Source organism: Rhodnius prolixus, unplaced genomic scaffold (assembly GCF_049639745.1).
Source record: "Rhodnius prolixus isolate KJV_2025 unplaced genomic scaffold, Rpr scaffold_2, whole genome shotgun sequence".
NCBI classification, from domain to species: Eukaryota; Metazoa; Arthropoda; class Insecta; order Hemiptera; family Reduviidae; genus Rhodnius; species Rhodnius prolixus.
Genome location: NW_027411592.1, coordinates 49116579 through 49126234, shown reverse-complemented (window position 1 = coordinate 49126234; position 9656 = coordinate 49116579). Strand labels below are relative to the sequence as shown.

The 9656-nt window shown below is 29.4% G+C and overlaps 1 protein-coding gene across 6 annotated transcripts in view; it reads left to right on the top strand.

The window, feature by feature from the left end:
- Positions 1-3195: 3195 nt before the first annotated feature.
- LOC141449838 (uncharacterized) overlaps positions 3196-9656 on the top strand; it is a 29949-nt gene continuing 23488 nt past the window's right edge. The window contains exons 1-2 of one of the 6 annotated variants that reach the window (XM_074119682.1): positions 3196-3336; positions 4735-4885. In XM_074119682.1, the coding sequence (XP_073975783.1) occupies positions 3321-3336; positions 4735-4885 (167 nt within the window). In that variant the 5' untranslated portion in view covers positions 3196-3320. Of the gene's footprint in view, positions 3337-4716; positions 4886-7836; positions 7979-9656 lie in introns of those variants that run through there. The other 5 variants (XM_074119681.1, XM_074119686.1, XM_074119685.1 and 2 more) reach the window with 5 other exon arrangements.

Below are 9656 nucleotides of genomic sequence, written 5' to 3'. Positions count from 1 at the left end.
CTGATTGATTACTCCACTACAAAAACGAAAAATGCAGTGTCTTAACATTCAATCAAAAGAACTGTTAAAAATAAAATAATAAAATAAAGAACACAGCAACAGTAAAATCTTATTCATTAATTTAATTCGTATAATTTTAAAATGAATAAGAAGTTTTTTTTTTAATACCAAGCAACTTAACTTTAAACCATTTACTAAGAACCCGATTCATTTTTAAGGAACAAAATTTTGGTATAAACAGTAAGAACTGCAAATATATATATAACTCTTTTACAACTTAAAACGTTTTAATTTGTACATTATCAATGTCTTCACCCTAATAATTTAGCAAATTTATTACATAACTGGAGAATTGCCTATGTACGTAATGAAAAGTATTTTAAAAAAATTAAAAATCTAAATTTGCTTAAGCACATTTTTTGCTAAAAAAATTTTTAGAGTTAAGAATGGAGAGTATAATAAAAATATTCAAAACAGTTTCACCTAAAATAAAATGTTTTCGATAGAGTTAAGATAATAAACTTGACTACTTCGTACAATGAAAATGAAAAAATAAAATTATATTTCATAAACGATCATTAAAGAATCACTCTTTCGATAAATTAGAAAAAAAAAATCGTTTTTGTACAACAATAATTTCAATAACTTTGTTTCTGTTCGGGATTTTATTTATTTATTTAATATTTCTTCACTGATCCCAGAGAATTTAGTTGTTGTTAACAGAAAAAATATTTCATATATAAAAATATTTATATTGTATATATGTACACATATGCTTAGATATGTCTACATATATTTACATGTATATACATATAAATATTGCTTAACACTTATAAAAAGTAGACATTTGTAGAATTTATAGCAATTATTGAGATGATGCCTTAAGTAATACCACGTACCATTTGGCTATTAGGTGAAACTTACCATTAATATTTTATCAAAATTAAAAAAATAATAATAATATTAATTTCAGCCTTTTTTTAAACATTATTATTACTATATTATAGTTGTCTCCCGAGATTTGTAAGTTCATATATACAAACAAATTACATGCATAATATTATATAATAATAAAATAATTCTTAAAAGTATAATAAATTGCTATAATTCTGTTGTTATTTGTCACAATAAAATGTGACTATAAAAAGTAAATAAATATATAAACATTAAGAACTTTATTTTTTGCACCAGGATATCGATGTTAAACCTGTCGTTAATTTCTAATTATCAAAAAGAACAACCTATAAAAAAAAAAAAAAAAAATTAAAAATAATTGAATGTACAAATTTGTATCATTCTTAATTAAAACCCATTAAACAATTGATTCGCTTTTTGTTGATTTATTTATATTTTGAAACCTTTATTTCTCTTATTTCCCTTTCTTTGGGTTAAAAGAATTATTAAACAGATTTTATGTAAGCAGATGTTAAGGGAATGGAATGAAATTCGAAATAATCATAAAGGGAAATCTTTTACCGTTCTGGAACAAACCTCTTTGCATCCCTAAACATACCGTCGTGTGATGAATGGTTTTTTCCTCTCTTACACTTACACTTTACACTTACTTACTCAGGGCTCTTTTGGACTTCTAACGAGCATTATGGATTTCCGACAACCCACCAGGCTAATCTATGAGGATTTTTGCTGAGTAGTCGCCCATTCATGGAACAGACATATTTCTTCAGAAACCTGTAGGTTCTGGACTATTGAAGGAAAGTGAGACGTCCAATGTGGCCAGCCAAATTCACCTCCTTATTTTCGCCAAAACATGCATGTGCACCTCTGCACCTCTGAACATTCTAGCTAGAAGGAACTTGCTGTAGCCTGTTGCTAGATTTCAGCACCAATTTCTAGCCACAAGAAGACACAAGAAATTAATACTTTTAGCATCGCCAGACTTTCCGAGCAGTTACAGAATCCCTTTAGAAGCTGGAGCTCCGTGGAATGCCATCATCAATGTACCTGTACAATATTTTCACATTCTTTAGGGACCCAGTTTCCTAGGTTTCCCGGTTTGGTAATTTTGACTATTATAGTGCTACAATTGAAAAGAGGTAGAAATCTGATATTCAAGAAACTTGATCAGAAGTGCAATTCATTGAATAGTGTTTTGTTCTGGGCTTTTTAGGAATTTTTCAACTTTTATTTGAAACGTGCCCAAATAGCTTTGCCTTTCTTTAGGAAATTTTATAAAGTACAAAAAAGCAAAAAAATTAAATAAATAAAATAATGTTAACATAAAATTCGCTGGGTTATATCAGTCACTGTGTTGACCACTAACTAATACAAAGGTAAGTGCTTAGCGAGTATTAATCAATGCTTTTACACGAAAATAATGTAAGTTTTTATTTTCTTCTGGCGTTGAAAAAAATCCTGTGAAGAGGCAAGTTGTATGATGAGAAGTCAGAAATAACATAATAGCAGATGAAGTAATACAAGACTGATACGTAGATACTTTTGTGGTCAACAGATTGGTTGACATTATCACTATAAAAAAAAGATTCTGATTATTTTTACTCTTTTTTTTTAATCCGCATATCAAAGCACGATAAAAAACATCTTTAATTTTATTTTGAGCTACATTTTAAACGACTAAATATAAAATAGAAAAAAAATCGAATAAGTTGATTATGGCTTTGTTCTGGAAACCAACAAAAAATATATTCCCTACCTAATCATATTAAATTTAAAGGTTCAATAACGGCAACAGATTTGTAGACAATTTGTTGTTATTGTAATATTTGTTCAGTTTTTTACTGGAGTACTTTCCATTTACTTATTTTATTAACAATTCCTTGCGACTCAAACAATATTAACTCTTAAGTTGCAATTGGAAATGTGCACTGGCAAATGGAAAGTTAATTTAAATTGTTTAATTATCTAAACTAATTAGATAAAATAATATTATCTTCCACCTAGTAATCATAATCTAAAGCAGGGATTTTACTAAGTTTTAAGTATGAGACAAACTATATTTAGTTATGTGCAGTAATCGTTGGAATTGTGCCAGTTGAAATTTTCAGTCGTTAGTAAGAGATGTAGGTCATATTTTTATACAGAGAAGTTACTTATCAGCTTTCAAAAATCATTTATTGTTTCTGTATACATTTTAATAAGTATGAATGGAATATTTTCTTTTTTAAAAATACACGAGCAAATTGGCAATGAGCATTCATTGGTGGGGAAATGTTTTATTTATTTTTTTTTTTTGTACGAACAATTCCAAGGACACTGGAATGTTCAGTTGTGTACACCAGACTGTCACCTAACATACAGTCTCAGCTAAGCTGCCGGCAGATTATGGTGCAGTGCGCAAAACCATGGGTGAACAACCAGGTTCGATTAAACGTTTATTGAGATATTTAACATTAATTAAAATGTTTTGATAGTTTTTTTCATTCTATTAATTATGATTGAAAGTTGAGTTACCCAAAAAATGTTAATAAATATAATATCCTATAAAGTTTTTAAACGCGTACAATTGCGTAAATTTAAAAGAGTTCTTCCAGAAATTCAATAAAAAAGAGCGAACTTCTCCAGCATAAAAAAAAAGTATTTAAATATTTAAGTTATTCATATTATTTAAAAGTAAATAGAAATTCAGAGACCTTTATATTTTTTCAAACATTAAATTAAACCTACTAGAATCATATCATAAATTTAAATGTGTATCATTCATTACACAATTTGTACAACAAATGATAAGATTTCTTACAACTTTGTAACAGAAGTATAGAATGTTTTCAGGTTGTTTTACATTTGCATGAGTTACATGTTAATGCTACCGCCTTCTACTTTCTCTTTTATTGAAATTTAATTTTTATTTTTTCAATTAAAAAATGAATGATCTTAAATGCGCATCTATAATACGTTTACTCATTTATTATTAAATTAAGTGCTAGTATGCCACATATAAACAAGAGAATTTATTTACAAATTACATTAAAGCATTTAATGAAATCATGCACGAAACAAGACTGTTTACATTTTTTTTTTTTTCTTAATTTTTAAGTTACCAAAACAGAACTCCCCACTTTTAATCTAAATCAGGTTTACTTCTAACACCCATTTCAAAATACTTGTTGGCATTTAATTTGTTTTTGACTGGCCTCCAAAGTTAAGATGGTTATACAGGAAAATATACATATATGTATATGATTGTAAATAAAAATAAATTAATCAAATTTTATCTCATAAATAAATTTAATATAAAGAATATGTGAGTGTTTTAATCATTCCGATAGAAAGCGCAGCAGTAGCGCATTGCAAAGTTCTGAGTCCCTTGGTCACCGCATTTCCACAGTTTTTTATTTATTTTCTCTCACACCTCTTGTTTTTTCTTTTATTTACAAAAGTGTGAGGTTTTACGATTATGTTTCAAATATAAATAAATTTATACACCTAATAAATTATTCACAAAGTTAGATGCATGCGAATAATTAAACCGTATACTAAATGCGCTTAATCGTGTTATAATTTTTAAAAATATAGTAGGAAGTAAGTCAAGTACATTGAAGTCCATGGTTTATTGAAAAAAATAATGTTTGAGTGAACATATTGGATGTGCTAATCTGTCTTGACAATTTGAAACATTAAATAATATTGATTGCAACTTCCTTACTTAGAATTATCAATAGTAATAATGTTTTTTTAGAAAATTAGGATATGTTCTATATGTTTTTTTCTGTAAGAGAAATTTAGTATTTCCTAATTTAGAATTTACTAACTTTGAAGATGGAAAATATGTCAAACCGGCGGAACCACCACCAGTTCCACTACCGACTTATCTCTGGGAAGAAATTAGAAGGGAAAAGGCGAAAGGTACTTATCCATGGGCACACGTCCTCAAGGAACCATTTGATGAGGAAGCATGGCTTAGGAGCATGTAAGAGATCTATTGAAATGAATGCTTCTGTCACTTGCAATAAACATTTTAATATTTTTTAAAAAATTTCTTTTAATTATTAAAGAAATACTTATTACTAACATTTCTAAATTGATTGCTGACTTTTTGAGCTGAACTTTACATTAGTTCAGTGGTGTGCATGTTACTTTTTTTGTACTAACTTATTTGTATTTCTTTGTTAGCATTTGTGAAGTTAGCTGTGAAAATAAGCACATTGGTTGAATAATTTGATTAAAGAGTAATTAAACCTGAACTGAATCAGTCCATTACATTTTTTCGTACTCTTCAAAATTATAATTTTATTATTTCTTTATTATGTTATCAAAACCGCCTTTAGCACTTTAGTCTATAAGTAATTCCCAGTAAGCACAAATCAACCAAAAATGCAATCCAGCACCCAACTCACACTCTGAGCAAACCAATCCAACAAATAATCTTGAGAAGATATAAAAGTGATTCATCTTATGCCTCTCAAATCTAAGAAAGCAGGCTAAGGGCTTTCATAAACGGTAAGCCGTTTACGTCCATTGGACTCCTTAAACTCCAATTCCTAAAGGACCCCTTGCAAGAGCCTAGGAAATCATCCTTATTATTATATTAAAAAATAAAATAATCATCATCATCATTATATATTTATTTTTAAGAATGTTTTATTTTACTTTAGAAATAGTGTTTTTAAAATAGAAAACAAAACAAAAAAAACTGATAAAATGTGTACAAATTGTGTTATTTTCAAGCTTTAGAACTTAGCAATCGTATATAAAATTTTGGGTTATAAAAGGATCAAACTAAATGTAGATTAATTGTTGATGAATCAATAAATAAAAATTGCAATCTGTACAGCTAGTATTGAAAGAGAAAACACAAGTTTAAAGGGCAGCGTTCCAATGTTACTTCGGTCATTCACTTACTCTGACTTAAAATTGATTTAACTTAATTCCATCTACGAGTAAGAACTCAACCTCTCAGTTTTCTCAAGAATATATATATATCTTCATTTGCAAATTAAATGTGAAAGAGGCACACTCAGAGCTATATCATAGTGATAAAACTCGAGCGTATTTCATCAAACATCTTATTGTAATCCCAGTTTCCTAGATTGATCGTACAATGAAATTCGTAGTAGTTTTTGCTAAAATTCTGTAAAATGGTTTTTATTTTATAAAATAATGACCGGATTTTTTTTTATTTTTAAGGGTTGAGAGCATACCCATAAAGTAGATAATATTCGATACATTTTTTAGCTTTTCTCAAAACCATAAATTATTACTTAATTTATGTAAATATCTACTTTTCATAGTAGTCAAAATGGATAAACTTTTTCAACTATATTTTAAACAAACATATACGCAGAATGTAATTTATATATATAAAGTAATTGCCACTAATTTAAAGTGAGCTGTTAAAATAGAACAATACCTATTTATATATATATATATATGTATATATGTCTGCCTTATAAGAATCATCATGATGAGACACTTAAAACGGAAATTAACCATTTAGTTTTTGAACGGGAAAACTAAGTTAAAGAGTTCATGGTCACATGTAATACAATAGAATATTTTTTTGTGTATCTATTCCTTTGACAATATGTACATTATTTTATTCAACTATAGCAATTGTTTAATTTATTATTTTGATGAATAAGTTGCATGTTTGGCTGTTATTACAATAATGGACCAAAAATGAATCAATTTTCGTGAACGTTCAACGTTTTGGACACCTCTGATGACAGGTTTTTTTCTTTTTTTTGGGTAGATAGGGAAGATGAATGGTTACCCATCTGAGTTACTTTATTATTTAATGTACACTTTAAACGAATAATTGAATGAATGAACAATTTTCTTTGGAGAAATACAAAATAATTCAGTTGGTTAAACCTTCATTGGGTGGGACAGTTTGATGACGTCTGACCCACAATGCATTTCAATTAATTGATCCCATGTAACAAGAAAGTAGCAGAATGGCCAAGCATCTCTAAACTAAAAACTCTTACACTCTACTCAAATAAATTCAATTTTAGACATTTAATGATTAGTATGTTAATTTAAAAGTAGCTAGATTAGTGGGGGTAAATTAACAACTCTATGTGTAGAGTTTTGTTGAAAGAGAAGAATCATCAGATCGAAGCGATACTAAAGAATTATCAGATTGACAAGAAATCTATAAATCATAATTATCTCTATTAAGGCTCACAGTGATCATACATACATTTCTTAAAGAAAAAAAAGTGATAATTGAACAATAAGTTTGGTTTAAAATACAATATTTTGTGATCTGTTGTACCGATAGATTTAAATAAGCCTTACGTATAGAGATCCTAAGCAAGCAAAATACTCAAGATTAGGTACGTTAATGTTAAAAAAGTATTTCCTCTGATAATCCAACGTCTTGACAACCAACTTTGTTTGATCTTAATCCAAACAACAAGCTTTCCTAATAAATTGAGGGAGAATACCAATTTATTGTATGGAGAGTCAACAAATAAACAACATTAATTGGGAAAAATGTGATTTTACTATCGTTGCTATCAAGTAATTTTTTTTTTTTTTCCTGTACTTTCATTGGATTAAAATTGGTGATGCCATTTCGTTTAAACGTATCAAAGTTTGTTTCAAACCATGAGTATACTTTTGTTTAATGACTTTCTTTTTTTTTTTACTTTGAGTTTGTTTATTTACACAAGCTGCAAATACTTCGGTAATTCACTCCCAATATCATACTTTTCATTAATTTTTGTAACCTTTTGCCCCACTTTGTGAATTATTATGATTTAGGTATGTTTAATTTAGAGATATCCATTAGACTTCATAATTATGCTAAGAAATTTTTAACAGATAGGCTCATAATTAAAATGATATCTTATCTACACACAAATAAAAGGAATAATTTATGTGTCTCTAGGCTTGAAATATACGAGATTCTTTTATTGCGCAAGTGAAATTCATAATGTGTGAAGTTGTGCAAAGGTTTAGTTTTAAAAAATTATGTTTTTTAAATTTTTTATAAAAAATATATTTCTTATTAGGAAAGTTTGCTGTAAGTTTGTTTATTCCAATTATTAATTAGGTAATTATATTTTTTTTAGAATATGTTACTTACAAAAGTACGTTATGACTAAAAGTTCATGGATATTCTCGTTCAAAGGAAAAGAAGCTTCTACTACATTGGAAACTGACTGTTATTCAAAGATTACTTTTCACAAAAAATACTCTATATCTGCGAAGCTAATATGTATTGTGGTACTGGGTTCGATTCCCGGTCTTAGGCCTTGGATTTTATTTAACGGTTAATAAAAGAAATTTACAGTAAAGTATGTTTGCTAGTCGCCTCCGTCTACGACACCTAATTGGTAGTTGGACGTTAAGCCCCGCCTGAAAAAATTGGCGATTACTTTACTTTACTTTTACTCTATATTAGTGTTAACGGTACAACTTATTCTTGTTCTACTGTATTAACTCTATTCAAAATATCTTCAAGATGAATTTTCAAGCTTCAAGCATGTGCATAACTCATGGTTCAGTGCACTACCGGTTCTGGACACTCTTCAGTCCTTTGAGCTGCTTAAAGGACTTACAGGCAGAGAACTGCAATGACTTTGAAGGCTTACTGAACTTAAGCGACTATGTTGTTACAAAACATGATACAAGTGATGAAATAGAACGATTTAGCCACTGCAGTTAATTGCTTTACATGACGTCTCCTCGTACTAATGGCTGTATAAGCAGTTCTCTCGATTACTTTACTTACTCATCAAAACTATTTCATTTTCTTTTACTGGAGCCGCCTGAAACGCTAATGAGTAATATTCAGTTTTCATTTAACCATAAAGAATTAATTACTTGCAGATAGATAGATTAAACTAAGGCGGCCTCAAGGCCTACGCCACTTCTTACTTTGGATCTATTGTGGCTCCCCTTACTCTATAGCTCACCCTCCAGACCTGTCCTTTTAATCAGACTCTTGATGCTGGAGAGCCACTCTTTGGTAAAGCTCACAGGCCTTGGTTTTTCCTCCCCGAGAAGTAACATCCTTAGCCATACGAGCCCCTCGCACTGACACAACACGTACAGTGCCGTTTCCTCCTCTTCCTGACAGAACCTGCAAAGGCCATCATCTGTCAGGCCCATGCGATGCAGGTGTTTCCTGAGCCTGCAGTGGCCAGTTAATAGGCCTACAATCATCCTTATAGCCCCACTACTTGAGATACAAAATTATTTTCCCTAAAATAAGAAAATAAACACAAAAAAGACTTATATAATAAAAATAGGAAAGAAGCCAAATAATGCTTGGATCATCAAAATAGACGGTAAGAGTAAGAGTAAGACTAAGGTTTAGTTTAAAAAAAATTATGTATTAAATTAGTATTATTATAAATTATTAGTATTAAAACTCTCTCTTACCCTAGCGAGGACGGCGGTACGACCGTTGAAATTATACAGATTGGTTATGCCTCAATAATGTCCGGAACTCTATTAAGAAAGGTCCCCTAAGGCAAAAAGAAGAATCTTTAAGTAATATTTTTGCCTTTGCATCGAATTTTTGGTTCCCTACAATGTAGTTTTAAAATCCATTATGGATAACTGGATTGGGTATCTGATAATGGGGGCGAGAAAAATTAGGCTGGACAAATTAGGAAGATTCCAGTCGCTATCGTAATTCTGTATGAAACGTACTGTAGTATGACAGTACTAATGAAATTTACTATCATTAACGCAAATACTAAAGAAAACTAATATACTGTATG